Genomic DNA, 17,422 nt, shown 5'->3' on the forward strand with positions numbered 1-17,422 from the left:
GTAGATGAGATTTGTAGCTGTACTACAATCAGGATTTTCTGCGACGTGTAGATGAGATTTGTAGCGGTACTACACTCTTATTTTTCTGCGACATGTAGATGAGATTTGTAGCTGTACTACACGCTGGATTTTCTGTGACGTGTAGATGAGATTTGTAGCTGTACTACACTCTGGATTTTCCTTGACGTGTAGATGAGATTTGTAGCTGTACTACACTCTGGACTTTCTGCGACATGTAGATGCGGTTACAACTACACTCTGGATTTTCTGTGACGTGTAGATGAGATTTGTAGCTGTACTACACTCTGGACTTTCTGCGACATGTAGATGAGATTTGTAGTTGTGCTACACTCTGGATTTTCTGCGACGTGTAGATGAGATTTGTAGCTGTACTACACTCTGGACTTTCTGCGACATGTAGATGAGATTTGTAGTTGTGCTACACTCTGGATTTTCTGCGACGTGTAGATGAGATTTGTAGCTGTACTACACTCTGGATTTTCTGCGACGTGTAGATGAGATTTGTAGCTGTACTACACTCTGGATTTTCTGCGACGTGTAGATGAGATTTGTAGCTTTACTACACTTTGGATTATCTGTGACGTGTAGATGAGATTTGTAGCTGTACTACACTCTGGATTTTCTGCGACATGTAGATGAGATTTGTAGTTGTACTACACTCTGGATTTTCTGCGACGTGTAGATGAGATTTGTAGCTGTACTACACTCTGGATTTTCTGCGACGTGTAGATGAGATTTGTAGCTGTACTACACTCTGGATTTTCTGCGACGTGTTGATGAGATTTGTATCTGTACTACACTCTGGATTTTCTGCGACGTGTAGATGAGATTTGTAGCTGTACTACACTCTGGACTTTTTGCGACATGTAGATGAGATTTGTAGTTGTACTACACTCTGGATTTTCTGCGACGTATAGATGAGATTTGTAGCTGTACTACAATCTGGATTTTCCTTGATGTGTAGATGAGATTTGTAGATGTACTACAATCTTGATTTTCCTTGACGTGTAGATGAGATTTGTAGCTGTACTACAATCTGGATTTTCCTTGACGTGTAGATGAGATTTGTAGCTGTACTACAATCTGGATTTTCTGTGACGTGTAGATGAGATTTGTAGCTGTACTACAATCTGGATTTTCCTTGATGTGTAGATGAGATTTGTAGCTGTACTACAATCTTGATTTTCCTTGACGTGTAGATGAGATTTGTAGCTGTACTACAATCAGGATTTTCTGCGACGTGTAGATGAGATTTGTAGCGGTACTACACTCTTATTTTTCTGCGACATGTAGATGAGATTTGTAGCTGTACTACACTCTGGATTTTCTGTGACGTGTAGATGAGATTTGTAGCTGTACTACACTCTGGATTTTCCTTGACGTGTAGATGAGATTTGTAGCTGTACTACAATCTGAATTTTCTGCGACGTGTAGATGAGATTTGTAGCTGTACTACACTCTGGACTTTCTGCGACGTGTAGATGAGATTTGTAGTTGTACTACACTCTGAATTTTCTGTGACGTGTAGATGAGATTTGTAGCTGTACTACACTCTGGATTTTCTGTGACGTGTAGATGAGATTTGTAGCTGTACTACACTCTGGATTTTCCTTGACGTGTAGATGAGATTTGTAGCTGTACTACACTCTGGACTTTCTGCGACATGTAGATGCGATTACAACTACACTCTGGATTTTCTGTGACGTGTAGATGAGATTTGTAGCTGTACTACACTCTGGATTTTCTGTGATGTGTCGCAGAAAATTCAGAGTGTAGTACAACTACAAATCTCATCTACATGTCGCAGAAAGTCCAGAGTGTAGTACAGCTACAAATCTCATCTATACGTCGCAGAAAATCCAGATTGTAGTACAGCTACAAATCTCATCTACACGTCAAGGAAAATCCAGAGTGTAGTACAGCTACAAATCTCATCTACACGTCACAGAAAATCCAAAGTGTAGATGAGATTTGTAGTTGTACTACACTCTGGATTTTCTGCGACGTGTAGATGAGATTTGTAGCTGTACTACACTCTGGACTTTCTGCAACATGTAGATGAGATCTGTAGTTGTACTACACACTGGATTTTCTGCGACGTGTAGATGAGATTTGTAGCTGTACTACACTCTGGATTTTCTGTGACATGTAGATGAGATTTGTAGCTGTACTACACTCTGGATTTTCTGCGACGTGTAGATGAGATTTGAAGCTGTACTACACTCTGGATTTTCTGTGACGTGTAGATGAGATTTGTAGCTGTACTACACTCTGGATTTTCTGCGACGTGTAGATGAGATTTGTAGCTGTACTACAATCTGGATTTTCTGTGACGTGTAGATGAGATTTGTAGTTGTACTACACTCTGGATTTTCTGCGACGTGTAGATGAAATTTGTAGCTGTACTACACTCTGGATTTTCTGAGACGTGTAGATGAGATTTGTAGCTTTACTACACTCTGGATTATCTGCGACGTGTAGATGAGATTTGTAGCTGTACTACACTCTGGATTTTCTGCGACATGTAGATGAGATTTGTAGCTGTACTACACTCTGGATTTTCTGCGACGTGTAGATGAGATTTGTAGCTTTACTACACTCTGGATTATATGCGACGCGTAGATGAGATTTGTAGCTGTACTACAATCTGGATTTTCTGCGACATGTAGATGAGATTTGTAGCTGTACTACACTCTGGATTTTCTGCGACGTGTAGATGAGATTTGTAGCTTTACTACACTCTGGATTTTCTGTGACGTGTAGATGAGATTTGTAGCTGTACTACAATCTGGATTTTCCTTGATGTGTAGATGAGATTTGTAGCTGTACTACAATCTTGATTTTCCTTGACGTGTAGATGAGATTTGTAGCTGTACTACAATCAGGATTTTCTGCGACGTGTAGATGAGATTTGTAGCGGTACTACACTCTTATTTTTCTGCGATATGTAGATGAGATTTGTAGCTGTACTACACTCTGGATTTTCCTTGACGTGTAGATGAGATTTGTAGCTGTACTACAATCTGGATTTTCTGCGACGTGTAGATGAGATTTGTAGCTGTATTACACTCTGGACTTTCTGCGAAATGTAGATGAGATTTGTAGTTGTACTACACTCTGAATTTTCTGCGACGTGTAGATGAGATTTGTAGCTGTACTATAATCTGGATTTTCCTTGATGTGTAGATGAGATTTGTAGCTGTACTACAATCTTGATTTTCCTTGACGTGTAGATGAGATTTGTAGCTGTACTACAATCTGGATTTTCCTTGACGTGTAGATGAGATTTGTAGCTGTACTGCAATCTGGATTTTATGTGACGTGTAGATGAGATTTGTAGCTGTCCTACAATCTGGATTTTCCTTGATGTGTAGATGAGATTTGTAGCTGTACTACAATCTTGATTTTCCTTGACGTGTAGATGAGATTTGTAGCTGTACTACAATCTGGATTTTCTGCGACGTGTAGATGAGATTTGTAGCTGTATTACACTCTGGACTTTCTGCGAAATGTAGATGAGATTTGTAGTTGTACTACACTCTGAATTTTCTGCGACGTGTAGATGAGATTTGTAGCTGTACTATAATCTGGATTTTCCTTGATGTGTAGATGAGATTTGTAGCTGTACTACAATCTTGATTTTCCTTGACGTGTAGATGAGATTTGTAGCTGTACTACAATCTGGATTTTCCTTGACGTGTAGATGAGATTTGTAGCTGTACTGCAATCTGGATTTTATGTGACGTGTAGATGAGAGTTGTAGCTGTCCTACAATCTGGATTTTCCTTGATGTGTAGATGAGATTTGTAGCTGTACTACAATCTTGATTTTCCTTGATGTGTAGATGAGATTTGTAGCTGTAATACAATCAGGATTTTCTGCGACATGTAGATGAGATTTGTAGCTGTACTACACTCTGGATTTTCTGTGACGTGTAGATGAGATTTGTAGCTGTACTACACTCAGGATTTTCCTTGACGTGTAGATGAGATTTGTAGCTGTACTACACTCTGGACTTTCTGCGACATGTAGATGCGATTACAACTACACTCTGGATTTTCTGTGACGTGTAGATGAGATTTGTAGCTGTACTACACTCTGGATTTTCTGTGTCGTGTAGATGAGATTTGTAGCTATCCTACACTCTGGATTTTCTGCGACGTGTAGATGAGATTTGTAGCTGTACTACACTCTGGATTTTCTGCGACGTGTAGATGAGATTTGTAGTTGTACTACACTCTGGATTTTCTGTGACGTTTAGATGAGATTTGTAGTTGTATTATACTCTGGATTTTCTGCGACGTGTAGATGAGATTTGTATCTGTACCACACTCTGGATTTTCTGCGACATGTAGATGAGATTTGTAGTTGTACTACACTCTGGATTTTCTGTGACGCGTAGATGAGATTTGTATCTGTACTACACTCTGGATTTTTTGCGACGTGTAGATGAGATTTGTAGCTGTACTACACTCTGGATTTTCTGCGACGTGTAGATGAGATTTGTAGCTATACTACACTCTGGATTTTCTGCGACGTGTAGATGAGATTTGTAGCTGTACTACACTCTGGATTTTCTGCGACATGTACATGAGATTTGTAGCTTTACTACACTCTGGATTATCTGCGACGTGTAGATGAGATTTGTAGCTGTACTACACTCTGGATTTTCTGCGACATGTAGATGAGATTTGTAGTTGTACTACACTCTGGATTTTCTGCGACGTGTAGATGAGATTTGTAGCTGTACTACACTCTGGATTTTCTGTGATGTGTAGATGAGAGTTGTAGCTGTAGTACACTCTGGATTTTCTGCGACGTGTAGATGAGATTTGAAGCTGTACTGCACTCTGGATTTTCTGCGACATGTAGATCAGATTTGTAGTTGTACTACACTCTGGATTTTCTGTGACGCGTAGATGAGATTTGTATCTGTACTACACTCTGGATTTTCTGCGACGTGTAGATGAGATTTGTAGCTGTACTACACTCTGGATTTTCTGCGACGTGTAGATGAGATTTGTAGCTTTACTACACTCTGGATTATCTGCAACGTGTAGATGAGATTTGTAGCTTTACTACACTCTGGATTATCTGCGACGCGTAGATGAGATTTGTAGCACTGTGGATTTTCTACTCAGGAATCCGAACAGAAAATTCTCAGCAAATCCCCCAATCACGCTGATTGGTGGAAGAAGGAGCGCCAAAATCCATCAATCGTGAGGATGGGGATAGCGATGACATTGGGAAGCAGGTGTGGCAGAGGGGTGGCGGGTGAGGGCATGAGGCGGGTCGCGCTTTGCAAAGCTCTGGCTTATATTAATTTAAAACAAGCACATCATTAGACATTATGAACATTACTTTAAAAACAATTTTGAAATTTGTTTTTTTTGCACAGGGAACGAGACAAGTCATAAAGGACACTTGGTCATTTACCTTCGCATCTGCCTGATTGTATGTATTAGAAAGATAAAATCCAGGGTAGATAGAGTTGGGCATAAAGTGCAGGAAAAAACTACACCCAAAGAAATAAGAATGTATAAGTTTTACACCTTACTTCAATAGGAAAATGAAGACAAGTCGCTTTTCCAGACACTTCTGACAGTAGCTGCAGGCTATAGAAATCATAGAGCATATGAAAAGCCAAAATATCTGATCTTTGTTTCCACTGACATCTGTGGTCAGGTTTCAGACCCCATACACAGCAGATCATAGATGACGTCTGACATTATTAGGATCCATGTCTGATGCACATAAAGTAGCTGAAGGCAGGAAAGTTAACCATTTTCGGTAATGCTACCTTGTATGAGTAGTAATACTGCCCAAGAAGTCCTAAGTTTATACTTTAGAAATCCATTAAGGTTACAATAATCAGAAAATACCCTATGACTCACTTTAATAAATTACTACATGAGACTGCAGAAAAGGTCATGGAAGGGGTATGCTAAATGATTGACATGCCAGGAGTGCCACGGTCTCCACACAGATGAGATGGGCAATGTGTTCCTACAATTCTTGAATGACTGATGACTGTATGATTGTAGTAACATTGCAGAGTACAATGCTGTGATCACATTATAGTGGTTGGAGTCCATTATACATATTTTTATGTGCAGATTGATCAGCATTTAGAGGTTAATTTTTTATATATAGTGTATATTTTAGAAACATTTTTTTTTATTGTGATGAAAGCCCTATATGAGGTTACCATGTCTGTATTTTCACACCTCTTTCCCATGTCCATACCTGCATCTCCTGTTGTGGACTTCCAACTTGGTTGTTTTTTTTTTGAGGACTGAAGGAAAACAGCACATTCTATAAATCTCCTAAAAAAAAATTACTACTCTATCGACTGTCCATAAGAAATAGAAAAAAGATTGAAATCCAATGGCATGGTCACTGACTTGTCCCTTGCATCTTAAAAACGTGAATTTTTAGACCATGCCATGTGGATTTCAATCTTTTTTCTATTTTTCATGGAAAACTTATAACATAGCGACGGGTTTCTAATTGTCAGGATCCTGTCAGCGCCTGCGTGCAGCCTCCGCTGAGCAGGGACTCACCCGCACTGTAGGGGGGCCCGGGGTCAGGTACAGCTGGAAAGTACAGATACACAGGACCTGTGGACGCTGATGTTTAGCAAGCAGTCACAGGACCTACAGTCATGTGACTGCAAGGGGGCGGGGCTTAACATCCTGCTTTCAGAGATGGCAGGACACTATACAGAAATACTCAGAGTCAGGCAAAACGGAGGTCATACACAGAGATATCAGTAAAGTACCAGGGATGAGACAGAACAGATAGTCAGGGCCAAGCAGAGGTCAAAACCAAACAGACATAGAAGGTACCAAGCAGAATCCAAAGCAATATCCAGAGAACAGACCGAATCATACACAGAGAATCAAGCAACCAGAGCACAGCACAAACACACTCAGGGGTCACCACACAATGCCAAGGGCGAAAGTATAACTGACGGGGATGGGAGCGTCCTGAGGCTATAAGAAGCCTCTCCCAGAACCAGGGAGAGGCCACAATCATAGCCCCAGGTGTGCAGGTAAGCCTGCACTGGGATCACAACCTTTAACCCTAAAAATGCCAGTCATCAGCACTGGTTCCAGACATTAACCCCACGTGTGCGAGTCAAACCCGCACTGAGATCATGACAGTACCCCCCTCTCAACGGGGGGCCTCTGGACCCCCAGGCTTGCCCAGGTACTTAGCATGGAAAGCCCGCACCAGGCGATCAGCATGCATCAACCGGGCCGGTACCCAGGACCTGTCTTCCGGTCCATACCCCTTCCAATGAACCAGGTACTGTACCGACCGCCGTACCAACCTGGAATCTACGATATGACCAACCTGGTACTCCACCTGCCCCTCGACCAAAACAGGAGGAGCAGCGGACTCGGAGTTTCCCCAGACTGCTTCAAAAGGTTTCAGTAGAGATTTGTGGAAGACGTTAGGGATCTTGAAAGAGGGTGGAAGCACAGCCTATACGCCACTGGATTGATTTTTTCCACAATCTTGTATGGGCCAATGAATTTGGGCCCCAACTTGGCTGAAGGAACCTTCAACTTAATGTTTCGTGTGGAGAGCCAAACCTTGTCTCCAACCTGAAACGTGGGCCCTGGTGTTCGTTTCCTGTCCGCAAAAAACTTATACCTGCCCTGAGACCTAGATATACTCCGCTGAACTTCTGCCCACATATTCTGTAGTCGCTGAACAGAGCCCTCAGCCCCGGGACACCCCGAGTCCAGACAAGAAAACTCACCAAAATGAGGACTGAACCCATAATTGATCAAAAAAGGAGTCATACCCGTGGATTGACTCACCCGACTACTGAAGACAAATTCAGCCAACGGCAGTGCATCGCACCAGTCATTCTGTCTAGCAGAGGTTAAACACCTGAGGATCTGTTCCAGGGACTGGTTAGTGCGCTCCATCTGACCATTGCTCTCAGGATGGTATGCAGACGAAAGGACATCCTAATTTTTTGCAGAAAGCACGCCAAAACTTAGCCACAAACTGCACACCATGATCAGACATCACATTCAGGGGTACCCCATGCAACCGGATCACATGCTGCACAAACATCCTGGACAACGTCTGAGCTGACGGTAGTGCGGACAGGGGTACAAAATGAGCCTGCTTAGAAAACCTGTCCACCACAACCCATACCACTGTATTACCCTTAGATGGAGGGAGATTGGTAACAAAATCCATGGATAAGTGAGTCCATGGTCTTTCGGGCACTGCCAAGGGCATCAGCTCCCCTGCCGGCCGGCTATGAGAGCTTTTAGAATGAGTGCAAACCCCACAACCAGCAATGAATTTTTTTATGTCCGAACCAAGGGTAGGCCACCAAAAGATCCTAGCCACCGCCAGACGCGTGGCTGAAATACCAGGGTGAGCACTCAGCTTGGATTCATGGAACTCCTGCAAGAGTTTCAGGCGAAGTTGCTCTGGGACAAACAACTTCCCCTCCGGCTTGGCCGCCGGGGCCCGCGACTGGGCCCCCTGAATCTCCCGTTCCAATTCAGATGAGACCTCTGCTATCACAACCCCAGGGTGAAGAATGGAGGACGGTGGCTCAGGGGGCGATACCGGCTGAAAACTGCGCGATAAGGCGTCAGCCTTGACATTCTTAGACCCTGGACGAAATTTAATCGTAAATTGAAAACGGGAAAAAAAAAGTGACCAACGGGCCTGTCTGGGCGTTAGTCTTTTAGCAGACTCAATGTATGACAAATTTTTGTGATCCGTGATCACCGTAATCGGGTGACTGGCCCCCTCCAAAAAGTGCCTCCATTCTTCAAACGCCAATTTGACCGCAAGAAGCTCTCTATTGCCTATGTCGTAATTTCTTTCCGCAGCAGAGAACTTCTTGGAAAAGAAAGCACATGGCCTGAGGTTGGTTAGAGTGGCAGGCCATTGGGACAACACCCACCCCCACCTCAGAGGCGTCCATTTCCACGACGAATGGTTTGGACGGATCTGGCTGTACTAACACGGGAGCAGACATAAAGCTTCTTTTCAGGGTCGCAAAGGCCTCTTTTGCGAGCGAGGACCAGTTTCTCGCATCCGCACCTTTACAAGTAAGATCTGTGAGTGGTTTGACCACCTGTGAAAACCCCCGAATAAATTTGCGGTAATAATTGGCGAACCCCAAGAAGCGCTGAAGACCCTTAAGGTCTCGGGGTTGCACCCAATCCGCAATGGCCTGCACCTTCTTGGGGTCCATGCGAAAACCCTCACAGGACACAATCCCAAAAAAGACAATTCTTGAACAAAAAACACACATTTCTCCAATTTGACATACAGATGATTTTCCCTCAGTCTTTGGAGAACGGTTCGTACATGATTCAGATGAGATTGACTGTCGGGAGAGTATATCAGAATATCGTCTAAGTAAATAACAACAAAACGACCAATGAGATCCGAGAATACCACGTTGATGAAATTCTGAAATATGGCTGGGGCATTGGTAAAACCAAACGGCATGACTAAATTTTCAAACAGTCCCTCGGTCATGAGGAACGCGGTTTTCCATTCATCCCTCTTTAGTGAGGGGGAGGAGTCAATGGCCACCTCTTTGATCTGAACCTTAAGTCTAACTGTCCCTATCTTACAGCGTGTGACCAATTGGGAGTCAATGAGATTGATGGATGATCCGCAGTCCACAAAAGCTGTAGAGGGAAAACAACAATCGTCCACTAACAGTTCCACATGAAGCAACACCTTAGAAAACGAGGAAAAGGGTACTTGAGGGTCTGAGTAGTCTCCCCGCTGACTACCCAGACCTAGTCGTTTCCCGTCGACCGGGTTGAGGATGGACAATCAGGACACTCCCTTTTCCAATGTCCCGTTTTACCACAGTAGAAGCATAACTGCTTTTCTCTCCGGCGTTGTCTCTCCTTTTCCTTCAGGGAGAGAGCACCTACGTCCATGGGCACAGAAACAGTCTCTTTTCCACTAGGGAACAATGGAGTCTCCGCCTGCATCACCCCCCTGGCCTGCACCCTGCGGTCCATCCAGACGGCCTGGGTCATGGCGTCCTCGAGTGAGTTAGGTGGGGGATGTAATGCCAAGGCATCCTGTAACCGCTCGGACAAGCCTCTGCGAAAGAGTCCTCGGAGTGCGGCATCGTCCCAAGAGACCTCTGCGGCCCAGCAGCGGAATTCTGTACAAAACCACTCAGCCGAGTGTTTCCCCTGACAGACACTCATCACCATGTCCTCTGCCAATCGCACTCAGTCCGGCTCTTTATATATGTGCCCGAGGGCCTCAAAAAACGCATTCACAGACACTCTCTCAGGGGCAGTGGGAGAAAGGGAGAAAGCCCAAGCTTGTGGGGACCCTCTTAACAGAGACATAATGACCTCAACCTTCTGACTTTCATCCCCAGAGGAACGTGGCCTCAAACTAAAGAAGAGTTTGCACCCCTCCATGAAGACCCTGAACTCCTTTTTGTTCCCAGAAAAGAAATCAGGCAGTTTAACAGGTGGTTCTGGGGACACCAAAACAACATCACTCACCCCAGCCCCCAGAGACCCAGCAGCTAAAGCCCCCTGCACTGTCTCAGAAACCTGCTGCTGAGAATGAGCCAGAGCTTGCTGCTCCAGAGATAAACCCTGAAACATCTGACTCAGATTTTTCATTTGCTCAGCAAGAGATTGTATGGGATCCAAATTTCTCAGCAGAGAAAGAAAAAAAAAACCCAAAAAACTTAACGGTCAGTTATAATGTCAGGATCCTGTCAGCGCCGGCGTGCAGCCTCCGCTGAGCAGGGACTCACCCGCACTGTAGGGGGGCCCGGGGTCAGGTACAGCTGGAAAGTACAGATACACAGGACCTGTGGACGCTGATGTTTAGCAAGCAGTCACAGGACTTACGGTCATGTAACTGCAAGGGGGCGGGGCTTAGCATCCTGCTTTCAGAGATGGCAGGACACTATACAGAAATACTCAGAGTCAGGCAAAACGTGGTTCATACACAGAGATATCAGTAAAGTACCAGGGATGAGACAGAACGGATAGTCAGGGCCAAGCAGAAGTCAAAACCAAACAGACATAGAAGGTACCAAGCAGAATCCAAAGCAATATCCAGAGAACAGACTGAATCATACACAGAGAATCAAGCAACCAGAAGACAGCACAAACACACTCAGGGGTCACCACACAATGCCAAGGGCGAAAGTATAACTGACGGGGATGGGAGCGTCCTGAGGCTATAAGAAGCCTCTCCCAGAACCAGGGAGAGGCCACAATCATAGCCCCAGGTGTGCAGGTAAGCCTGCACTGGGATCACAACCTTTAACCCTAGAAATGCCAGTCATCAGCACTGGTTCCAGACATTAACCCCACGTGTGCGAGTCAAACCCGCACTGAGATCATGACAGTACCCCCCTCTCAACGGGGGGCCTCTGGACCCCCAGGCTTGCCCAGGTACTTAGCATGGAAAGCCCGCACCAGGCGATCAGCATGCATCAACCGGGCCAGTACCCAGGACCTGTCTTCCGGTCCATACCCCTTCCAATGAACCAGGTACTGTACCGACCGCCGTACCAACCTGGAATCTACGATATGACCAACCTGGTACTCCACCTGCCCCTCGACCAAAACAGGAGGAGCAGCGGACTCGGAGTCTCCCCGGACTGCTTCAAAAGGTTTCAGTAGAGATTTGTGGAAGACGTTAGGGATCTTGAAAGAGGGTGGAAGCACAGCCTATACGCCACTGGATTGATTTTTTCACAATCTTGTATGGGCCAATGAATTTGGGCCCCAACTTGGCTGAAGGAACCTTCAACTTAATGTTTCGTGTGGAGAGCCAAACCTTGTCTCCAACCTGAAATGTGGGCCCTGGTGTTTGTTTCCTGTCCGCAAAAAACTTATACCTGCCCTGAGACCTAGATATACTCCGCTGAACTTCTGCACACGTATTCTGTAATCGCTGAACAGAGCCCTCAGCCCCGGGACACCCCGAGTCCAGACAAAAAAACTCACCAAAATGAGGACTGAACCCATAATTGATCAAAAAAGGAGTCATACCCGTGGATTGACTCACCCGACTACTGAAGGCAAATTCAGCCAACGGCAGTGCATCGCACCAGTCATTCTGTCTAGCAGAGGTTAAACACCTGAGGATCTGTTCCAGGGACTGGTTAGTGCGCTCCATCTGACCATTGCTCTCAGGATGATATGCAGACGAAAAGGACAGAGACATCCCTAATTTTTTGCAGAAAGCACGCCAAAACTTAGCCACAAACTGCACACCATGATCAGACATCACATTCAGGGGTACCCCATGCAACCGGATCACATGCTGCACAAACAACCTGGACAACGTCTGAGCTGACGGTAGTGCGGACAGGGGTACAAAGTGAGCCTGCTTAGAAAACCTGTCCACCACAACCCATACCACTGTATTACCCTTAGATTGAGGGAGATTGGTAACAAAATCCATGGATAAGTGAGTCCATGGTCTTTCGGGCACTGCCAAGGGCATCAGCTCCCCTGCCGGCCGGCTATGAGAGCTTTTAGAATGAGTGCAAACCCCACAACCAGCAATGAATTTTTTTATGTCCGAACCAAGGGTAGGCCACCAAAAGATCCTAGCCACTGCCAGACGCGTGGCTGAAATACCAGGGTGAGCACTCAGCTTGGATTCATGGAACTCCTGCAAGAGTTTCAGGCGAAGTTGGTCTGGGACAAACAACTTCCCCTCCGGCTTGGCCGCCGGGGCCCGTTACTGGGCCCCCTGAATCTCCCGTTCCAATTCAGATGAGACCTCTGCTATCACAACCCCAGGGTGAAGAATGGAGGACGGTGGCTCAGGGGGCGATACCGGCTGAAAACTGCGCGATAAGGCGTCAGCCTTGACATTCTTAGACCCTGGATGAAATGTAATCGTAAACTGAAAACGGGAAAAAAAACGTGACCAACGGGCCTGTCTGGGCGTTAGTCTTTTAGTAGACTCAATGTATGACAAATTTTTGTGATCCGTGATCACCGTAATCGGGTGACTGGCCCCCTCCAAAAAGTGCCTCCATTCTTCAAACGCCAATTTGACCGCAAGAAGCTCTCTATTGCCTATGTCGTAATTTCTTTCCGCAGCAGAGAACTTCTTGGAAAAGAAAGCACATGGCCTGAAGTTGGTTAGAGTGGCAGGCCCTTGGGACAACACCGCCCCCACCCCCACCTCAGAGGCGTCCATTTCCACGACGAATGGTTTGGCCGGATCTGGCTGTACTAACACGGGAGCAGACATAAAGCTTCTTTTCAGGGTCGCAAAGGCCTCTTTTGCGAGCGAGGACCAGTTTCTCACATCCGCACCTTTACAAGTAAGATCTGTGAGTGGTTTGACCACCTGTGAAAACCCCCGAATAAATTTGCGGTAATAATTGGTGAAGCGCTGAAGACCCTTAAGGTCTCGGGGTTGCACCCAATCCGCAATGGCCTGCACCTTCTTGGGGTCCATGCGAAAACCCTCACAGGACACAATTAATCCCAAAAAAAGACAATTCTTGAACAAAAAACACACATTTCTCCAATTTGGCATACAGATGATTTTCCCTCAGTCTTTGGAGAACGGTTCGTACATGATTCAGATGAGATTGACTGTCGGGAGAGTATATCAGAATATCGTCTAAGTAAATAACAACAAAACGACCAATGAGATCCGAGAATACCACGTTGATGAAATTCTGAAATATGGCTGGGGCATTGGTAAAACCAAACGGCAAGACTAAATTTTCAAACAGTCCCTCGGTCGTGAGGAACGCGGTTTTCCATTCATCCCTCTTTAGTGAGGGGGAGGAGTCAATGGCCACCTCTTTGATCTGAACCTTAAGTCTAACTGTCCCTATCTTACAGCGTGTGACCAATTGGGAGTCAATGAGATTGATGGATGATCCGCAGTCCACAAAAGCTGTAGAGGGAAAACAACAATTGTCCACTAACAGTTCCACATGAACCAACACCTTAGAAAATGAGGAAAAGGGTACTTGAGGGTCTGAGTAGTCTCCCCGCTGACTACCCAGACCTAGTCGTTTCCCGTCGCGGTCCATTCAGACGGCCTGGGTCATGGCGTCCTCGAGTGAGTTAGGTGGGGGATGTAATGCCAAGGCATCCTGTAACCGCTCGGACAAGCCTCTGCGAAAGAGTCCTCGGAGTGCGGCATCGTCCCAAGAGACCTCTGCGGCCCAGCAGCGGAATTCTGTACAAAACCACTCAGCCGAGTGTTTCCCCTGACAGACACTCATCACCATGTCCTCTGCCAATCGCACTCAGTCCAGCTCATCATATATGTGCCCGAGGGCCTCAAAAAACGCACTCACAGACACTCTCTCAGTGGCAGTGGGAGGAAGGGAGAAAGCCCAAGCTTGTGGGGTCCCTCTTAACAGAGACATAATGACCTCAACCTTCTGACTTTCGTCCCCAAAGGAACGTGGCCTCAAACTAAAGAAGAGTTTGCACTCCTCCATGAAGACCCTGAACTCCTTTTTGTTCCCAGAAAAGAAATCAGGCAGTTTAACAGGTGGTTCTGGGGACACCAAAACAACATCACTCGCCCCAGCCCCCAGAGACCCAGCAGCTAAAGCCCCCTGCACTGTCTCAGAAACCTGCTGCTGAGAATGAGCCAGAGCTTGCTGCTCCAGAGATAAACCCTGAAACATCTGACTCAGATTTTTCATTTGCTCAGCAAGAGATTGTATGGGATCCAAATTTCTCAGCAAAGAAAGAAAAAAAAAAACCCAAAAAACTTAACGGTCAGTTATAATGTCAGGATCCTGTCAGCGCCGGCGTGCAGCCTCCGCTGAGCAGGGACTCACCCGCACTGTAGGGGGGCCCGGGGTCAGGTACAGCTGGAAAGTACAGATACACAGGACCTGTGTACGCTGATGTTTAGCAAGCAGTCACAGGACTTACGGTCATGTGACTGCAAGGGGGCGGGGCTTAGCATCCTGCTTTCAGAGATGGTAGGACACTATACAGAAATACTCAGTGTCAGGCAAAACGGGGTTCATACACAGAGATATCAGTAAAGTACCAGGGATGAGACAGAACGGATAGTCAGGGCCAAGCAGAAGTCAAAACCAAACAGACATAGAAGGTACCAAGCAGAATCCAATGCAATATCCAGAGAACAGACCGAATCATACACAGAGAATCAAGCAACCAGAACACAGGACAAACACACTCAGGGGTCACCACACAATGCCAAGGGCGAAAGTATAACTGACGGGGATGGGAGCGTCCTGAGGCTATAAGAAGCCTCTCCCAGAACCAGGAAGAGGCCACAATCATAGCCCCAGGTGTGCAGGTAAGCCTGCACTGGGATCACAACCTTTAACCGCAGAAATGCCAGTCATCAGCACTGGTTCCAGACATTAACCCCACGTGTGGGAGTCAAACCCGCACTGAGATCATGACACTAATGAAATTTGTGAATTTGCCATTTTTCTTCAATCTGCAACATTTCTTTTTTAAATTTTATAGGAATAATAATAGCATTACTCTCACCGGCTGCACGGAATCCAGAAGTTTAGTGAGCTGGAAAAATCTTCGTGAACTGGATGCTGGGTTGGTTCTTTTGCAGGAGATGACACGATCCAGCTCTTTAATGTAGTTCATCCGTAGTTCATCAAAGCACTTCTGATCCTTCAGACCTTCCACAGGAACTAAGGATGGGAGACATGCAAATAAAATCTAATAAAGCAAAATCACATACTCAATCTTCTCTGCAACTGGGCAAACAAAACACTTGTACATTTTACCATAGATTTTCCAGCTGGCAATTGAACATAACAATATATCACAAGCAGTGATGATCGAGCACTGAAATGCTCGAGTGCTCGGTACTCGAATCGAGCAGGTCGGACCCTGAGACGGGCTTGATTCGAGTAATGTGTATAATGATAGTTAATAGGAAACTCAAGCATTTTTCCAGAAGTCCCTAACAGGAGGGCTGGGGGGGCACAGAAATTGCTGAAATGGAAACAGCGTTCAAATGGGATGGAAACAGCACTCAAATGGAATGGGAACAGCACGGGGAAGATGCCTGGATGAATCTCTGACTATCAGGTCGGTGCTGGGAATTAAACAAGTAATTTAAAAAAATGAAGTATGGTCCACTCATTTTTTATAACCAACCAGGGCATAGCAGACAGCTAAGTGCTGATATTATCAAGCTGGGAAGGTCCTTGGATATTTGCCATTCTCAGCCCAAAAATACCAGCCCACAGACGCCCCGGAATTGCCCCATCACAATATATGCACCATTCTGGCACTTTGCCTGGCTCATCCCGACTGCCCTGGTGTGTTGGCAAATGAGGTTATTTTTTTTTTTGGTTGATGTCAGCTCTGTAGTATCAGCTGGCATCAAGCTCAGGGGCTACTGACATCACCCCTCTTGCTGGGTCACACAGAAGGCAGCCTGATTGGGTGTGACCTCTCAAGCTTCGTTCTCAGAACAAGGCTCCATAGGTTTTACTACAGGAAAGATGTATATCTTTGTACCGTGTTAGTCAGAAGATAGAAAAATATTCAGAATTGAGAGTCCTCAGTGGTTGATACCTTTTAATGGCTAACTGAAAAGATGGTAACACATTGCAAGCTTTCGAGACTACTCAGGTCTCTTCTTCAGGCTACACTAATACAAAATCTGAATAGTCACCTAGCCTGAAGAAGAGACCTGAGTAGTCTCGAAAGCTTGCAATGTGTTACCATCTTTTCAGTTAGCCATTAAAAGGTATCAACCACTGAGGACTCTCAATTTTGAATAGGTTTTACTACAGAATTGGTGGACGTCAAGGGATCACCATGGATTACGTTGGAGCTGTGGGCTTGGAGTCTCTTGTCTATATTTATTTAATTCTCTCTTTCTATGACTTTTAGGTTGCAATTTGTGGACTATGTCGGAATCCTTGGACTACTTCGTACTAGCATTTTTTTTTTAATAAATTGGTGAACCAGGGATTGTTTTTTTAAAATAAAATATTTTGTGTGTGTTTTTTTTTTCTCTTTTTTCCTTTTAACTTACTGGGTTATCTAATAATGACCATGGCACAGTGTACAGAGACAGCAGCGTGGGCTGATAGGTAAGTAGGTAAGCTGAGAGGTACAGGTGATGGACCCCACTGATCTGTTACGGAATAGGACCACGCACTGGACTCATGCACACAAACACCAGAGATTTCAATGAGTAAAATACAAGTTTTACTGAAACTTTTCCCATAAAATTGTACATACGGTAAATCTGATCAACTCTATATCATCCTGCCTGCAGATTAGATACCATTTGCAACACGACAGTTTCCCTTTAAGCTAATGCACAGGCTTCTCTGACCTGCTGTCTTAAGTAACATTCCTATACTACTGCCAAGATATATTTACTTTATTTA

General features: G+C 45.2%; 1 protein-coding gene across 1 annotated transcript in view; it reads right to left on the reverse strand.

Annotated features, from left to right (window-relative positions):
* Positions 1-17,422, reverse strand: part of AR (androgen receptor) — a 540,464-nt gene that overhangs the window by 31,707 nt on the left and 491,335 nt on the right. The window contains exon 7 of the mRNA XM_073558342.1: positions 15,543-15,700. Coding sequence (XP_073414443.1) covers positions 15,543-15,700 — 158 coding nt within the window. The remainder of the gene's footprint in view (positions 1-15,542; positions 15,701-17,422) is intronic.

This window comes from Dendrobates tinctorius, unplaced genomic scaffold, assembly GCF_039654945.1.
Source record: "Dendrobates tinctorius isolate UK_male_01 unplaced genomic scaffold, ASM3965494v1 ptg000013l, whole genome shotgun sequence".
NCBI classification, from domain to species: domain Eukaryota; kingdom Metazoa; phylum Chordata; class Amphibia; order Anura; family Dendrobatidae; genus Dendrobates; species Dendrobates tinctorius.